This window comes from Bacillus rossius, chromosome 1 (assembly GCF_032445375.1).
Source record: "Bacillus rossius redtenbacheri isolate Brsri chromosome 1, Brsri_v3, whole genome shotgun sequence".
Classification (NCBI taxonomy): Eukaryota; Metazoa; Arthropoda; class Insecta; order Phasmatodea; family Bacillidae; genus Bacillus; species Bacillus rossius.
The window spans coordinates 347,900,736-347,919,896 of record NC_086330.1 but is presented as its reverse complement, the minus strand read 5'-3'; the positions used below and the strand labels follow the sequence as shown (position 1 = coordinate 347,919,896).

Here is a 19,161-nt window from a genome sequence, read left to right as displayed (position 1 = left end):
ACCACTTCAAGGTTTCAGAGGGGGGTGGGGGGCGGGCAAAATACCCTTGCCCCCCTTGTTGTTGCGCCCCTGAAGCGGACGATAGGTCTCGGCTCCAACACGGCGTCCCCTGGCTTGTTGAAGGGCCGGCGGGCGAGGGGCGCGGCGGGCGCTCGGCGCCATGTTCGCGGCCGGCGTCGCGTGCCTGGGGCTGATGACGTCACTCGCCGTCTGGCCGCTGTGCTCCGCCGGCTTCCGGCCCTGCTCGCTCGGCGACCGGCACCTGCGGAGGCTGAAGCAGGTACGGTCCGCGTCGCAATGGCGCGACGCGTGCGACGCGACGGCGACAGCAGAATGTCGCGCCGTTGTGAGCACGCGGTTCTCAACCCTACGCAACGCACGAAAAAAATTTAAAACGTTTAAATATAAAACGATCCTTGCCATTACACATTTATAGAGATCGGAAAAATTCGCGGATTCTTTCCAAATGGGCGAGAATTCAAATAGTTATACCTCAGTGCTGCCTCTGCTATTGGCTCACAACTCACCTGGATGACTCTGGGCCAGTGAGAAAAACTCAACTAAAGCAGCATCAAATCACAGACTGCTAAGTTGGGACGTCTCACAAGACAGCAGCCAATGAGTGGGTGACATTTGAATGAGTGTACGCAGAACTATGGAGTTCATGCTAGAGGTCAATTGAACCCGCGAATTTTTACGGTCCCTACGCATTTATAACAAACATATACGGCAGCCATCAACGCTTCATAATTTTCTTCAACTGTTATGTTTGAGAGGAACGTGTTTAATTAAAATTTAACATTCAATTAGAAAAAAAAATTGAAAATTCAGCAAACAAAACCTTAGTAAATACTTAAATACCAGCGCACCTGATCAACCACTTTTCGAAAACCAAACTCCAACGTTCAGTTCAGTGACGTCACGCTTGCTACGCGATGCAAATATAAAATATTTCCAATCAGTGAAGACTTTCGCGTCCACCAATCTATTTCGTAATTTCATTCGTGTATTTTCATTACGTTGCGGACCGGCAAGGAAATTCCAAGTTTCCCCCCCCCCCCCTTCTTATCTATGGTCAAAGTCCATAATTGGCTCACGCCCGAATGGTGGGCGGGACCTCATATTTCCCTCCCGTTCTCCAGCCTCCGAAAACATCATCGCAATCATCATCCACACTCATTACAACCGCATTTTATTTTTTAGTAACATTTCTCCAGACACGTTGGTGCTTGAAAGTTAAGAACGCTGACGAAATGCAACGGAAGTTCTAAAAGGTCGTGAAGTCTAATGCGTCTCTGGTATACCCGCGGGCCGAAGAAATCCAGACAGCTGACTTGTGTGTGGCGGATACTTACCTGTAGATAGTCGCATTCGTGAACATCAGTGGGGACGTACCAAGGTTATCGGTGTGCCAAGTAAATCTTTGTGATAGCGATTAGCAAAACTACCCTGGAATTCATTTTATAGTCATAAAATAATTGCAAATTAAAAAATACATTATAATCCTGAGATTACAAAACTATTATTGTGTCTCTTTTACTCAGTGATAAAATACGTGGTTATAAAATTAAAACTCTTAAGTTCGAAACAGTGGCGTAGCGTGCCATCTCGGCGCCTGGGGCGGGAGACCCATTTTGCCGCCCCCCATACTAAATTCAATGAGTGCGAAAGAGAGGCATCGACACGAGCCGACGCGTGAAACAAAAGATTTTGTATGAGTAATTAACATAATAAGGAGTGCCGCTCAACTCGGCTCGCGCGCGCCGGGCGGCGCGGCGTGATGCGATGTTGCCGTTCGTATGTAAACAAACAAACGTTATAAAGAGCTCTGTCAGTGATTTCGCAGTTTTTCTTTTAAATAAATATTAAAAAACAGTTGGTGCGCAAAATTTTTGATAAAAATGGAACATTTTAGTGTGTCTGACACATGTAATGAATGAATCATAGATCAGATCTCAACCCGCTTCACCGGCGACCCGCCCCCGCGGGCTGCCGCCCGGGGCGGGCCGCCCCCTCCGCCCCACCCACGCTACGCCACTGGTTCGAAACACGTCATTGTTTAATACTTTATAAACTATAATTTCAGATAATTATACTATTGCTTGTTATTTGTTTGATTGAGTGTTAACATAAATTTTAATATAAGATAGCTTAGTCTATTGGTCTGGTTATTTAACAATAGGTAGGTAGGCCTATATATGTTTTATTTACTGTTATAAAATAAATATTACAAACACAATCAAAGTGATTGATTGTGAATGTGTGATGTATAAATAAAAGTTTGTGTTTTTTCTACTTTGCTTGCTTGAATGAAATAAGTTTTTTTGTTTACTGATATACAATTTTATTCCGAGTTAAATAGAATTTTGTGCACTTGACCTTCAAAATAAGAGGAATGTCAGTTTGGTATTTCTTGATGAAATTTTGCACAACTGACAAAATAAGACGAAAACTTCTGTCTACATCTGGTTTAAAAAATATATATAGGTACTCCCACCCACCATCCAATAGTAGTTGAATTTCTGAAATAAAACATTATAAATTTTTGTATTTTAATTACTCTACAAGAAAGCCTCTTTAAAATGTGTAAAAATCGGACAAAGCCGGGTACTCCTTATATAAAATTCAGTTTCCGAAACGTCACAACGGTTGTTCTTATGAAACCTACTGTTTCTACTGTGCCGTCTTCATTGTGTTGTTTAGACAGGGGTGTCCACAAGGGTGGGTAACGACGCAGACTGCGTCATTAAAATTTCAGGGGGGGGGGGGGGTTAAAAGACGAGAAAAATGTATATATTATTTACATAATTACAGCTTATAATGTGAAAATACGTTTCTGGTGCTTTGATAATTGAAAGGGATCTTGTAAATCAAATTGGCAACCCCGCACTTCCCTCAACAAAAGCAGTTTGGCATCTGTCGGTTCAGGATGGAAATATTACCTGATATGACCAAAATTATTATTAGAAAATCAGTTTTAATTAATGAAAAATGTGATAAAATATAATACTAAAAGAGTATAATATTATAAAATAATTGAGTAAATCATTGAGAAAATGGCATAAAAAATTTCGGGAGGGGGGGGGGCATCATTAGATTAAGGGGTGGGGGGGTGATTCATAGTGTTTGGGGGGAGGGAGGGGGTGGGCACCTCTGGTTTAGAATACATCCAGACGCGCGGTTCGATGAACCGGACCTCGAGGCGAGCGACGTGGCAACACTGTCTGCAGCCGGGCCGAGACCGACGAGTCGCGCTATCTGCGTGACAAGGCCGCGGTGTCACGCGCTCACGCACATGATCCGAGATCCGAGCGGCTGGCCGGCCGGCTGACGACGATAACTCAGGGTCGGCAACACTTCCGGATAAAAATAACTCCTCGCGACGCCGGCCGAGTAGCTGTTCTTCGGTGACGTTGGCTCCCTGCGGTGGTCCGCGCCAGGCATTTTTGGTACCGACGCTATTGTAATTTACAATTTTTTTTTTTGACGTTACGACGTCTAATAAATCGATGAACGCCGGCTGCACGCACGAACAAGTGTCCTGTAACGCACATTGTCCCGTTACGCTGAGTCCCGTTACGCTCATTGTACGCTTGCGCCGCACCTTCCACTCGATTGGAATAACCATCAATTTGACTTTTCAATCATGTTTTCGTTGTTTGAATTATTAATATTATGTAATTTAACGATCGTCCACCGATTTTCAGCACAATCGGTACGGTTATTTAAAAGTAATGTTGAATTTTCAAATACGTTTTTGTACGAACAATGGTGTTTTACAGTTACACATAATAATTCAAATTACACCCGGGATCTTTTGCACAATGTTTTAAAAAATATTGTAACACATTATAAATAAGTTTGGTGTATTTGGGAAGCGTATTTGTTATAAAATTGTGTTATAAAATCGAAATAATATTATTCCCCTACGCTTCTTCCATCTATGGTGACGGACGCGAACCGAACTAATCGCGTTATCTATCCGCTTACGCGACAACCAGGCACTCGTTAATACATATTTTCCTTTGTTTATCGGGAGGGGCGTTATTAGTAATGAATTATAAATAAAATTTCGTGGCCGGGGCCACTATTGCATATCATTTTGAGCACTGGAAGACATAAAAACGTAAAATATTCTCGACGAATTTTAATCTGTGGTTTTCATTGCTTATTACAACAACAATTTCAGCAATAAAGGTTAATTATTCTTGCATTTTAAAAATCAGATTACTAGTATAATTTTAAGTATTTATTCTTTTATTATTAAAAAACGTAGCATCTGTCGGCGAGTGCAGTAATAATTGGTTATGTTACAATTGACTAAAAAATTATGGTGATTAATATAATTGATGATAGATATTTGATACAGTTTATTTATATGAAAACTTGTTAGTAGTATATAATAGTATTTCCCAGATCAGGATGCAGGATGTGGATTGTGATTGTCGGTCCGCCATCTTGGATTTGTGACGTCACGGCGGCAAAAATTCCTTAAAATTCCTCAAAAGTGACTCAAAATGACTCAAAATTTCCCGTTTTAAGAAAAAAAATCCCGTTTTCGAGGGAAAAATTCCAGTTTCGAGGGAACATTTCCCGTTTTAGTCCTTAAAAATCCCAGCGGCTAGAAATGTCCTGATAGAGGCTTAAGCATCCTTAACTCAAGCCTCAGTTAAGCCTCTATCAGGATGTGACCTTGACCTTTGACCTTGACCCCGACGGCCATCTTGGATCCACCATCTTGGATGACATCATTTAGTTTTCTCGAACATTCCAGCATTGTGTTATCCACCATTTTGAATTATGACGTCACCGTTGCAATTTCCGTTACGGCCGCCATCTTTAAATTTATTATCCGATTTTAATGAAAAAAATTTAAAATTTATAAAAAAATTTAAATAAAATTTTTTTAATAAATTATTAATAAAAATCATACATTTACGACACAGAGCTCGGAGTCCTCGGTTCGAACCCGACGAGTGCAAAAAAAAAATAAAATGACGACCGATCCTTCCCCCGCGGTGGCTGCAGGCATACTGACTCCCTCCACTTTTTTTTTCAAAGCATATATATATCGTCAGGTAGTATGACGTCATGTCCGCCATCTTATTTTCATCTGCTGGATGCCACCATTTTAGTTTCTTCGGCGAGAGTGCGCTACCGCATGTTAGTTTAATTCTTATCCGCTAGAGTGCAGTAATCATTTATTATTGCTGTGACACCCGACATATTGTCATTTGGCTGCCATCTTGAAAATCCATAATTATTTAGCTAGAAATTCGGGAAGAATTCCAAAATTCATTAAATATATTTGTAATCTATATACTGATCGATTAGGTCGACTAAAGTCCTTGGTACGATCTAGGACGATGCAAAAAAAATTAAATATAAAATCAATTTAACATAATAGTAACAGGTACGAGGAATTAAACACCACACGTTCTTTTACAAACATAATATTTATTACATAATTTCTATTCTACTACAGGATCATTTGCGAAAGCCAGCAATCTTATAATCATTTAGTTCCGCAGCGGTGTGAAATGACTAATTCTTAGCTCCAATCGGTTTATACTAGACAGAGTCCAGCCAGAACCTTTACAGACATAGTCCACCTCTACTTGACAGAGTTTCTGGATACCGTTTTTAACAGTTTGCTTCACATCGTTAGAACTGTAAATTACTGCAGCCGATGTCTTGAATGCACACTTCTTCACTTTGTCATCGAACGGATATGGCTTTCCATATATACAGTCCAACCACAAGTTATATTTCAAAGGTCCGTTTGTTGCTACATCATCAGTAAGCTGATTGATTATGTACTCTCTGATATCATCAAGAAAATTACAAATGTCTTTCGACTCACCTAACGTATTTAAATAATAGTAGTCCTTCAATGTTCCACGAAATGCAGACTGCGCCAAGTAGAAGCCATTATCGTTCACTTGTAATGCGCCGAACACAGTCTTAGGTTTATTTTCCTGTTCAGACGTCATACCAATCGGTTGCTGCACATCGGTTTTCTTGCTTGTACGCTCACGAGCCTTCAACCTAAACCGAGGAGTTGAAATTTCTGCAGGTAGTTCAGCAGTAGGCACACGGACTTCACCTTTACAGTTTATCGCATGCCGTCGCAAATTATCAATTCCAGTAAACCATTCATGACACTCATCACATCGAAACTTCATGCGAGATGGATTCTTCGTGCATTTGCTCCGCTCATGTCTTCGTGCATCATGAGCAAATGCGAACGACGTATCACAGTAGCTGCAAGGATACCGTGGTGATGAAGACGAACCTTTCAGACCCGATCCAGATACTGACGTTGCCGCAGTTGCACCATCTCCAGGCATACTCTTATGAACATCAATGCATCGTTGTTGCGCTGAAACCTTTACTTTCTGTCGAACAGAAGGACCTTTGCATATCTTCATGTGCGTTTTCATATTATCTTTTCTGGCAAACTGCTTATGACATTTCTCACAATCAAACATTTTACGATATAGGTTCTTGGCACATTCTCTATTCTCATGTCGTCGAGCATTGCTGTTGTTTGAGAAAATCTTGTCGCAGTAACAGCACCGATGTTCGTTAGTTGTTGTCGATTCGGCATCCATTGAAGTCTCCATTGATGACGAACCAGCGTTCGTCGAGTTTCCCTGTGCAGCCAGCACTAGCAGCATTAAAGTCTCTTCTGCTGGCGGTACCACGTCTGTTCAAGTCTCCTCCAGTGTTGACATCGACGTTGCCAACGGAATCTGCTCCACCATCGTCGACGCTGACGTCATGGTTCCCGCAGTCGATGGTACAACCTCCATCGAGTTCCTCGTTAAAGTCGGTAAAGAGGCCATCGAGTTCGCAAGAACAGGTAACTACGTGATCAATGCACCAGATGAAACAAACTAGGTGATCCTTACACCGAAGACGTCAGTAAAAACTGAGCGTCCTGTTGTCTAGGACTCGCTTATATACATGCACCGTATGGAATAATACGCTAGTCAAATCAAGAACCATTTACAATAATACTAGATTTAAAACAACATTAAAAATAGAAGAACCATCAACGAAAAGACAGAACATTTGGAAGCACCGGCAACGAAAAGGCAGCACATTTGGAAGCACCGACAAAGAAAAGGCAGCACCGCCAACGAAAAGGAAGCACATTTGGAAGCACCGACAAAGAAAAGGCAGCACATTTGGAAGCACCGACAACGAAAAGGCAGCACATTTGGAAGCACCGACAGCGAAACGGCAGCACATTTGGAAGCACCGACAACGAAAAGGCAGCACATTTGGAAGCACCGACAACGAAAAGGCAGCACATTTGGAAGCACCGACAACGATAAGGCAGCACATTTGGAAGCACCGAAACCGAAAAGGCAGCACATTTTGGACGCACCGACAACGAAAAATTAGCACATTTGGAAGCACCGACAACGAAAAGGCAGCACATTTGGAAGCACCGACTACGAAAAGGCAGCACATTTGGAGGCACCGACAACGAAAAGGCAGCACATTGGGAAGCACCGACAACGAAAAGGCAGCACATTTGGCAGCACCGACTACGAAAAGGCAGCACATTTGGCAGCGCCGACTACGAAAAGGCTGCACATTTGGAAGCACCGACAACGAAACGGCAGCACATTTGGAAGCACCGACAACGAAAAGGCAGCACATTTGGAAGCACCTACTACGAAAAGGCAGCACATTTGGAAGCACCGACAACGAAAAGGCAGCACATTTGGAAGCACCGACAACGAAAAGGCAGCACATTTGGCAGCACCGACTACGAAAAGGCAGCACATTTGGAAGCACCGACAACGAAACGGCAGCACATTTGGAAGCACCGACAACGAAAAGGCAGCACATTTGGAAGCACCGACAACGAAAAGGCAGCACATTTGGAAGCACCGACAACGAAAAGGCAGCACATTTGGAAGCACCGACAACGAAAAGGCAGCACATTTTGGAAGCACCGACAACGAAAAGGCAGCACATTTTGGACGCACCGACAACGAAGAGGCAGCACATTTGGAAGCACCGACAACGAAAAGGCAGCACATTTGGAAGCACCGACTACGAAAAGGCAGCACATTTGGAAGCACCGACAACGAAAAGGCAGCACATTTGGAAGCACCGACTACGAAAAGGCAGCACATTTGGAAGCACCGACAACGAAAAGGCAGCACATTTGGAAGCACCGACAACGAAAAGGCAGCACATTTGGCAGCACCGACATCGAAAAGGCAGCACATTTGGCAGCACCGACAACGAAAAGGCAGCACATTTGGAAGCACCGACAACGAAAAGGCAGCACATTTTGAAGCACTATCATCGAAAAGGCAGCACATTTGGAAGCTCTATCAACAAAAAAAGGCTAAAAGGAAGCACAAGTTACGAGATCTATGTCTTAGTTAGAAATCAGAATACAAAAATAAAAACATTAAATTCTTATAATTTAAATTATTTATTTTATTGCTTTACATTATACAAATGCAAGTAAAAAAAGCAATTATTGTATGTAGCCAGCATTCCTCAGTTCCTTGAGTATGAAGGATATTTCTTTGATGCACGAATAGTTTCCTGCACAAAGCGAACCATGTAGAAGTCTTTGCCGGTCAACCAATATGTTTGGATCTTTCCATGAAGTGTAATCATTTTCTTCTACCACCATCTTCCTTGCACCTTTATAATAAATATTATGATCTCTGGTGTCTTCCGTTTTACCACCAACCTCAGGGTAACTTTCATGTTTGAGATGGTGATCATCACAAGCTTGATCAGATTTATTTAATATATCTCGTCGTTTCCATCGTTTCGGTCTCAGGACACCGCCACATTCTTCGATCTTGGCAGCTTTAGGTGCTTCATCATAGTCTATGTCTTTGTCAACAGCCTCAGAGTCACTGTAACAATCACCGTAGAAGGAATCGTCTTCACCCAATTTACCGTAATAATTCGATGTTGATGATGTTGAAGTGTCTTCATCGTCTTCATGCTTCCTTTTTAGGAGTCCATCATTTTTACAAAGTAGGAAAGATCTACTTGAATTCGGCTGGAATATATTCTCACTTTTCACGTTAAGGATTCTTCCATTGTCTTCATTCTTCCGTAAATCATCAACCTTCTTCAATTTAAGTTCTTTGTCGAGATCGGAAGAGCCAAGAAAATTATTGTCGTAATGCAGATCACTCTTCCTTAGGCTAGTAGATTCATCGTTGTCCTCTAGCTTGTACGCAGGCTTGACGCTACAAGTTCTGCCATGTCTTTTTAGGCTCTCTCTCCGCGTAAACGACTTGCTACATCGAACACAACTTATCATATTGCGCAGTGGATTTTTAACACAGTCATTCTTCTCGTGTTGTCTTTTATTCTTTCTCAAGATAAACTCTTTACTGCAAAACTTACACCTATGTTCTTTCGATACAGCGTCAGATCCCAAATCAGAATTCATATTAGTTACTGAGACTAATGCCAGATACCAATTGAGTGTTTTAAATTAGATTCAATACTTAAATAGAAATTTTTTCATATTTCATCAGCGAGAATTAATATATCTCATGAAAAAGTACTTTATGCATATAGTTCTGCTTTTCAACAACAGATGTCGCCACATGTTGCTTGCAGGTAAATAATATTTAGTTCTTTTATGCGGGATGCGGGATGCTCACTAACGATCGCAAAAGAAGGATGGCTTCGATAGACTCCAAGGAAAAGGAAGTTCGTCTTGCATGTTGGTGCTCCACAGATGTCTCATGGCGTAATATTAATTTGACTGAGTAATGATATTTGTTAATTCCACCTGATAAAAATATTGCAAGTTTTGATTTAGTAGCAGAAATTATCGAATTAAATGTAACTCCAAATAAAATGACATGTCTCATTAGAACAAAAAAAAAATCCATGCAGAGAGCGGTTTCTCAGAATAGTCAGAAACACTTGAAGAAACCACAGGAATGATTGCAAGAACACGGGAAAAACCATTAAAATATTGTCAAGAATAATCAGGAGCACACTGAGAAAACCACCATAATATAAACAATAATAATCGGAAGCACACGGAGAAAACCATCATAATATTGACCAGATTAATCGGAAGCACACAGAGAAAACCACCACATGTTTTCTTTGATATCATAAAAAAACAAGAAAAAATATAAAAAAATAAAAATAAATTAATAAAAAAATAAAAAAATAAAAAAATGCATAAACAGTTTCTGCTAGCTTGTAAATTTATCATTGTTGAGCAAAGATAGAGTTCTTGTACAAGCCATAAATTTATGCATATTTTTATTTTTTTATTTTTTTATTAATTTATTTTTATTTTTTTATATATATTTTTTTTTTTTTATGATATCAAAGAAAACATGTGGTGGTTTTCTCTGTGTGCTTCCGATTAATCTGGTCAATATTATGATGGTTTTCTCCGTGTGCTTCCGATTATTATTGTTTATATTATGGTGGTTTTCTCAGTGTGCTCCTGATTATTCTTGACAATATTTTAATGGTTTTTCCCGTGTTCTTGCAATCATTCCTGTGGTTTCTTCAAGTGTTTCTGACTATTCTGAGAAACCGCTCTCTGCATGGATTTTTTTTTTGTTCTAATGAGACATGTCATTTTATTTGGAGTTACATTTAATTCGATAATTTCTGCTACTAAATCAAAACTTGCAATATTTTTATCAGGTGGAATTAACAAATATCATTACTCAGTCAAATTAATATTACGCCATGAGACATCTGTGGAGCACCAACATGCAAGACGAACTTCCTTTTCCTTGGAGTCTATCGAAGCCATCCTTCTTTTGCGATCGTTAGTGAGCATCCCGCATCCCGCATAAAAGAACTAAATATTATTTACCTGCAAGCAACATGTGGCGACATCTGTTGTTGAAAAGCAGAACTATATGCATAAAGTACTTTTTCATGAGATATATTAATTCTCGCTGATGAAATATGAAAAAATTTCTATTTAAGTATTGAATCTAATTTAAAACACTCAATTGGTATCTGGCATTAGTCTCAGTAACTAATATGAATTCTGATTTGGGATCTGACGCTGTATCGAAAGAACATAGGTGTAAGTTTTGCAGTAAAGAGTTTATCTTGAGAAAGAATAAAAGACAACACGAGAAGAATGACTGTGTTAAAAATCCACTGCGCAATATGATAAGTTGTGTTCGATGTAGCAAGTCGTTTACGCGGAGAGAGAGCCTAAAAAGACATGGCAGAACTTGTAGCGTCAAGCCTGCGTACAAGCTAGAGGACAACGATGAATCTACTAGCCTAAGGAAGAGTGATCTGCATTACGACAATAATTTTCTTGGCTCTTCCGATCTCGACAAAGAACTTAAATTGAAGAAGGTTGATGATTTACGGAAGAATGAAGACAATGGAAGAATCCTTAACGTGAAAAGTGAGAATATATTCCAGCCGAATTCAAGTAGATCTTTCCTACTTTGTAAAAATGATGGACTCCTAAAAAGGAAGCATGAAGACGATGAAGACACTTCAACATCATCAACATCGAATTAATACGGTAAATTGGGTGAAGACGATTCCTTCTACGGTGATTGTTACAGTGACTCTGAGGCTGTTGACAAAGACATAGACTATGATGAAGCACCTAAAGCTGCCAAGATCGAAGAATGTGGCGGTGTCCTGAGACCGAAACGATGGAAACGACGAGATATATTAAATAAATCTGATCAAGCTTGTGATGATCACCATCTCAAACATGAAAGTTACCCTGAGGTTGGTGGTAAAACGGAAGACACCAGAGATCATAATATTTATTATAAAGGTGCAAGGAAGATGGTGGTAGAAGAAAATGATTACACTTCATGGAAAGATCCAAACATATTGGTTGACCGGCAAAGACTTCTACATGGTTCGCTTTGTGCAGGAAACTATTCGTGCATCAAAGAAATATCCTTCATACTCAAGGAACTGAGGAATGCTGGCTACATACAATAATTGCTTTTTTTACTTGCATTTGTATAATGTAAAGCAATAAAATAAATAATTTAAATTATAAGAATTTAATGTTTTTATTTTTGTATTCTGATTTCTAACTAAGACATAGATCTCGTAACTTGTGCTTCCTTTTAGCCTTTTTTTGTTGATAGAGCTACCAAATGTGCTGCCTTTTCGATGATAGTGCTTCAAAATGTGCTGCCTTTTCGTTGTCGGTGCTTCCAAATGTGCTGCCTTTTCGTTGTCGGTGCTGCCAAATGTGCTGCCTTTTCGATGTCGGTGCTGCCAAATGTGCTGCCTTTTCGTTGTCGGTGCTTCCAAATGTGCTGCCTTTTCGTTGTCGGTGCTTCCAAATGTGCTGCCTTTTCGTAGTCGGTGCTTCCAAATGTGCTGCCTTTTCGTTGTCGGTGCTTCCAAATGTGCTGCCTTTTCGTTGTCGGTGCGTCCAAAATGTGCTGCCTTTTCGTTGTCGGTGCTTCCAAATGTGCTGCCTTTTCGTTGTCGGTGCTTCCAAATGTGCTGCCTTTTCGTTGTTGGTGCTTCCAAATGTGCTGCCTTTTCGTTGTCGGTGCTTCCAAATGTGCTGCCGTTTCGTTGTCGGTGCTTCCAATTGTGCTGCCTTTTCGTAGTCGGTACTGCCAAATGTGCTGCCTTTTCGTTGTCGGTGCTTCCAAATATGCTGCCTTTTCGTTGTCGGTGCTTCCAAATGTGCTGCCTTTTCGTAGTAGGTGCTTCCAAATGTGCTGCCTTTTCGTTGTCGGTGCTTCCAAATGTGCTGCCGTTTCGTTGTCGGTGCTTCCAAATGTGCAGCTTTTTCGTAGTCGGTGCTGCCAAATGTGCTGCCTTTTCGTAGTCGGTGCTGCCAAATGTGCTGCCTTTTCGTTGTCGGTGCTTCCCAATGTGCTGCCTTTTCGTTGTCGGTGCCTCCAAATGTGCTGCCTTTTCGTAGTCGGTGCTTCCAAATGTGCTGCCTTTTCGTTGTCGGTGCTTCCAAATGTGCTAATTTTTCGTTGTCGGTGCGTCCAAAATGTGCTGCCTTTTCGGTTTCGGTGCTTCCAAATGTGCTGCCTTATCGTTGTCGGTGCTTCCAAATGTGCTGCCTTTTCGTTGTCGGTGCTTCCAAATGTGCTGCCTTTTCGTTGTCGGTGCTTCAAAATGTGCTGCCGTTTCGTTGTCGGTGCTTCCAAATGTGCTGCCTTTTCGTTGTCGGTGCTTCCAAATGTGCTGCCTTTTCTTTGTCGGTGCTTCCAAATGTGCTTCCTTTTCGTTGGCGGTGCTGCCTTTTCTTTGTCGGTGCTTCCAAATGTGCTGCCTTTTCGTTGCCGGTGCTTCCAAATGTGCTGTCTTTTCGTTGATGGTTCTTCTATTTTTAATGTTTTTTTAAATCTAGTATTATTGTAAATGGTTCTTGATTTGACTAGCGTATTATTCCATACGGTGCATGTATATAAGCGAGTCCTAGACAACAGGACGCTCAGTTTTTACTGACGTCGTCGGTGTAAGGATCACCTAGTTTGTTTCATCTGGTGCATTGATCACGTAGTTACCTGTTCTTGCGAACTCGATGGCCTCTTTACCGACTTTAACGACCCAACTCGATGGAGGTTGTACCATCGACTGCGGGAACCATGACGTCAGCGTCGACGATGGTGGAGCAGATTCCGTTGGCAACGTCGATGTCAACACTGGAGGAGACTTGAACAGACGTGGTACCGCCAGCAGAAGAGACTTTAATGCTGCTAGTGCTGGCTGCACAGGGAAACTCGACGAACGCTGGTTCGTCATCAATGGAGACTTCAATGGATGCCGAATCGACAACAACTAACGAACATCGGTGCTGTTACTGCGACAAGATTTTCTCAAACAACAGCAATGCTCGACGACATGAGAATAGAGAATGTGCCAAGAACCTATATCGTAAAATGTTTGATTGTGAGAAATGTCATAAGCAGTTTGCCAGAAAAGATAATATGAAAACGCACATGAAGATATGCAAAGGTCCTTCTGTTCGGCAGAAAGTAAAGGTTTCAGCGCAACAACGATGCATTGATGTTCATAAGAGTATGCCTGGAGATGGTGCAACTGCGGCAACGTCAGTATCTGGATCGGGTCTGAAAGGTTCGTCTTCATCACCACGGTATCCTTGCAGCTACTGTGATACGTCGTTCGCATTTGCTCATGATGCACGAAGACATGAGCGGAGCAAATGCACGAAGAATCCATCTCGCATGAAGTTTCGATGTGATGAGTGTCATGAATGGTTTACTGGAATTGATAATTTGCGACGGCATGCGAAAAACTGTAAAGGTGAAGTCCGTGTGCCTACTGCTGAACTACCTGCAGAAATTTCAACTCCTCGGTTTAGGTTGAAGGCTCGTGAGCGTACAAGCAAGAAAACCGATGTGCAGCAACCGATTGGTATGACGTCTGAACAGGAAAATAAACCTAAGACTGTGTTCGGCGCATTACAAGTGAACGATAATGGCTTCTACTTGGCGCAGTCTGCATTTCGTGGAACATTGAAGGACTACTATTATTTAAATACGTTAGGTGAGTCGAAAGACATTTGTAATTTTCTTGATGATATCAGAGAGTACATAATCAATCAGCTTACTGATGATGTAGCAACAAACGGACCTTTGAAATATAACTTGTGGTTGGACTGTATATATGGAAAGCCATATCCGTTCGATGACAAAGTGAAGAAGTGTGCATTCAAGACATCGGCTGCAGTAATTTACAGTTCTAACGATGTGAAGCAAACTGTTAAAAACGGTATCCAGAAACTCTGTCAAGTAGAGGTGGACTATGTCTGTAAAGGTTCTGGCTGGACTCTGTCTAGTATAAACCGATTGGAGCTAAGAATTAGTCATTTCACACCGCTGCGGAACTAAATGATTATAAGATTGCTGGCTTTCGCAAATGATCCTGTAGTAGAATAGAAATTATGTAATAAATATTATGTTTGTAAAAGAACTTGTGGTGTTTAATTCCTCGTACCTGTTACTATTATGTTAAATTGATGTTATATTTAATTTTTTTTGCATCGTCCTAGATCGTACCAAGGACTTTAGTCGACCTAATCGATCAGTATATAGATTACAAATATATTTAATGAATTTTGGAATTCTTCCCGAATTTCTAGCTAAATAATTATGGATTTTCAAGATGGCAGCCAAATGACAATATGTCGGGTGTCACAGCAATAATAAATGATTACTGCACTCTAGCGGATAAGAATTAAACTAACATGACGGTAGCGCACTCTCGCCGACGAAACTAAAATGGTGGCATCCAGCAGATGAAAATAAGATGGCGGACATGACGTCATACTACCTGACGATATATATATGCTTTGAAAAAAAAAGTGGAGGGAGTCAGTATGCCTGCAGCCACCGCGGGGGAAGGATCGGTCGTCATTTTATTTTTTTTTGTACTCGTCGGGTTCGAACCGAGGACTCCGAGCTCTGTGTCGTAAATGTATGATTTTTATTAATAATTTATTAAAAAAATTTTATTTAAATTTTTTTATAAATTTTAAATTTTTTTCATTAAAATCGGATAATAAATTTAAAGATGGCGGCCGTAACGGAAATTGCAACGGTGACGTCATAATTCAAAATGGTGGATAACACAATGCTGGAATGTTCGAGAAAACGAAATGATGTCATCCAAGATGGTGGATCCAAGATGGCCGTCGGGGTCAAGGTCAAAGGTCAAGGTCACATCCTGATAGAGGCTTAACTGAGGCTTGAGTTAAGGATGCTTAAGCCTCTATCAGGACATTTCTAGCCGCTGGGATTTTTAAGGACTAAAACGGGAAATGTTCCCTCGAAACTGGAATTTTTCCCTCGAAAACGGGATTTTTTTTCTTAAAACGGGTAATTTTGAGTCATTTTGAGTCACTTTTGAGGAATTTTAAGGAATTTTTGCCGCCGTGACGTCACAAATCCAAGATGGCGGACCGACAATCACAATCCACATCCTGCATCCTGATCTAGGAAATACTATTATATACTACTCTTGTTCATAATTATATTTAAACTTTATAGCTAAACACCAGTTTTTAAAATTTATTACAAGTCATCTACACGTGAACGGTTTCGTCGACTGTTTATAAAGTGAAGTGAAAATGTTTAATGTGGTTTTCATTGCTTATTCCAACAACAATTTCGGCAATAAAGGTTAATTATTCTTGCATTTTAAAAATTTGATTACTAGTATAATTTCAAGTATTTATTCTTTTATTATTAAAATAAAAATTATTCAATTTTATTCATAAAAGTATGCAATCATTTCATCAATGGTTTGTTATGACGTTGTCACGTTAAACTATCGTCCGTAAACCGACTTTACAGACAACCAATTTTTTGTCATGAAATTCAAGTCCCATGCACATTACTAGTTGCCCGGGCTTAAACACAAGGTGAAGGGATTTTTTTTTTTTCGAAATCAGTTTGTGGACAGGACTCGCCTTCCCAATTTGAACTTGAAATTTCCCTTGGCGATCGGTTCAACGGTAGGCCTATAGAAGTTGCTGCGCTGCAGCGCCATCTAGTGACGTGCTATAGCACAATGGATAGCATAAAAATCTTCTCCATATAATAAACACTCAGAGAGACCAAAATGTCACGGTGATCAATCGACACGTACCCGAAAGACACTCCCCCCCAAATCATAAAAAAACCACTGTGATTTAATTTTCAGCTAGTCTCGTAATCTTTTCGCGAAATATGCACGCCCCTACAAATTGGTGAAACCTTTATCGAATTTTAAGTTCTAGTTTGGCTTTTAAAAAAGTTATTTTAAAAGAGTTTATTTTTCAAAATTTTCGGAGTGCCACCCAATACCCTTTTTCTCATAGGGCTATTCCCCTCAGTAAGACCCTTCTATAATATATTAGAGCCCTGAAAAGGTTAAAGTAGCCCTAGGGCGTCGCAAATTGTAGTGACGCCACTAGCTCTATGTACTGCGTGCCACATCCTTAGTTTACAGTGTGAATTGTAATGCGTATTTACTCTCTGTTTAAAAAACAAGATTTTCGCCATTAGCACTGTACTTGTTTGGGTATGCTCTGTTGCCAGATTTCGACATATCTTTGTAATGTAACGGATTTTTTTAAAAATGTAAATGAAAATTCTGAATAAGAATTACGGATACATACTTTCTTATTGTATTTCAACAGTATCGTCGGTTTTTTTAGTTCTAAGGAGGTAGAATTGAGAAACGTCATGTTGGTTTTAATGGAATGCTTTGTAATTAACAGTGATTGACTGTTACAATAATGCCATTCAGAATGATTATAACTGTAATAATACTGCAATAGACACAATTGTTTGGTCTACAAATATAAAAAAAATTTAAATTAATATATAATTAATATTGATATTCAAAATAAGATTATCTAATAATGTAAACAAACCGAGAAGTACCAATCTGGCAACATCGGTCGTCATTAATTTACTCTGTACTGTAAACTAAGCGTGAGACAGACTATAGCTTCAGTTACACCGGTTCATTGTTAAAAAATTTCACCATAAATTTACGAAGCAACACTGTTTAAAATGATCTGGGCATCTTCGTATATTTTATGGATACATTCGTGAATGTGTGGGCTCAGAGTTAACTTACTTTAAAAATCATTTCATATTACTAAAGAATCATTTTGGAGAAACGGTCAAAACCTTCAAAACTATTAATTTATTTATTGTTTCTATCCACCTGCATATTTACCCCACAGAACCCGGAAGACGGAAACCAGAGTAGTTTCTACAAAGATCCAGCTATCTGCATTTTTTTTATGGTGTGTAGTTTGTAATAAATTTACTGTAAATTATAACAGTGTAGCGAAAGCAACTATTAAATCCCCCTACGTAAGATAGGCACTTTATAGTTATTAAGTTACACAAAGTTCGCTTAATTTCTTCGTGATTGTACTAGTATGTTTTACATATATATTTTTAAGGTTTGATATTATTATTGTTATTATTTATTTTTCAGATTAGACAAGACAGCGGATTACTTGGTATGTAATCGCAACATATTTAATTTTTTTATATATTTTATTTTGTTTACCATTTAAGATGTTGGTATTGTAATTACTGTGGCAAACAAATTCATACTAAGAAGAGTATCTTGAATATCAGATATGTAAAAAAAAAAAAAAAAAAAAAGGAGAGAGAGATGTGGAAATAAACAACTGTTATTTGTTATTTGGCTTCAAAATAACAGTCTTCCTCCCGTCACAATTTTGACAAGGTTTACAAAGCTTGCGAATATTATCAGAATAGTCCTCGTCGGGAATCGATCACCAGACCGCCGTTAACCACTCTCCGAGGGGACGCAAACAGGTGCTAAATCAGGGAGGTGCCATCCTTAAGGTTTTTTCCCATCCGTTTCCCTTTATCTGACGCAGCGTTCAAAGGCCGTGTAGTAATTCAAGTAGGTACTTGAAGAACCCTGACTGTTTCAACGTTTGACCTTCTCAGCAGAATATTTTGTCTACATTATTATTTTTTTTTCGACGGATAAATGTTTAAAAAAAATTATAATAATGCTAACCGTAATCAATTATTTTTTAACAATTCATTAGTGTCTTATGGTAGTTTATATTATGATTGTGTTTCTATCTTTGTATATATTATTTGTCGAAACTTCGTTGTAAACATGCTAAAATAATTAACTTTTTGTTCAATCTACGAATACATTAAAATCGACAAAACATATAAGGCAAATATTATTTTGTGATTCTTTGACTGATTAAATGTTGTACCAAATATGTTATTTTTTTTCTTTCAAAAGTGGCAATGTTTCTTCAACTCGAAGTATGCATATTCGTTCCAGCTTGGCGTACAGACCTTTTTATGTCACTCACTTCCAGGGACAAGTACTGCGTGCAAGTATATACCTCAGGCGAATCAGGGACGGATCTAGGCTTTTCTTCACTCGGGGCAGAAATTGTGATTAGCGCCCCCAATTCTCCCCCATCCTTTTCCCCTTGCGCACCTTTTCCCAGCAGCAATAGACGTACCAGGCATAATTTATTTTGCACCTGTGTACATTATATTACATTAATCTAAATTTTTCTTAATCTGTGTACTTACCAGTGTTTAAGTGTACTTTATTATTTTAAGCTTATAACAAATTACTTTACACAAATCGTAGTTCATTCTTTCGCTGTTATTTAAA

The 19,161-nt window shown here is 39.6% G+C and overlaps 1 protein-coding gene across 2 annotated transcripts in view; it reads left to right on the top strand.

The window, feature by feature from the left end:
• The window catches only part of LOC134528194 (uncharacterized), a 72,621-nt gene that overhangs the window by 9,107 nt on the left and 44,353 nt on the right, over positions 1 to 19,161 (top strand). For both annotated transcript variants that reach the window (XM_063361584.1, XM_063361585.1), the window contains exons 2-3: positions 124 to 280; positions 17,974 to 17,998. In XM_063361584.1, the coding sequence (XP_063217654.1) occupies positions 124 to 280; positions 17,974 to 17,998 (182 nt within the window). The remainder of the gene's footprint in view (positions 1 to 123; positions 281 to 17,973; positions 17,999 to 19,161) is intronic.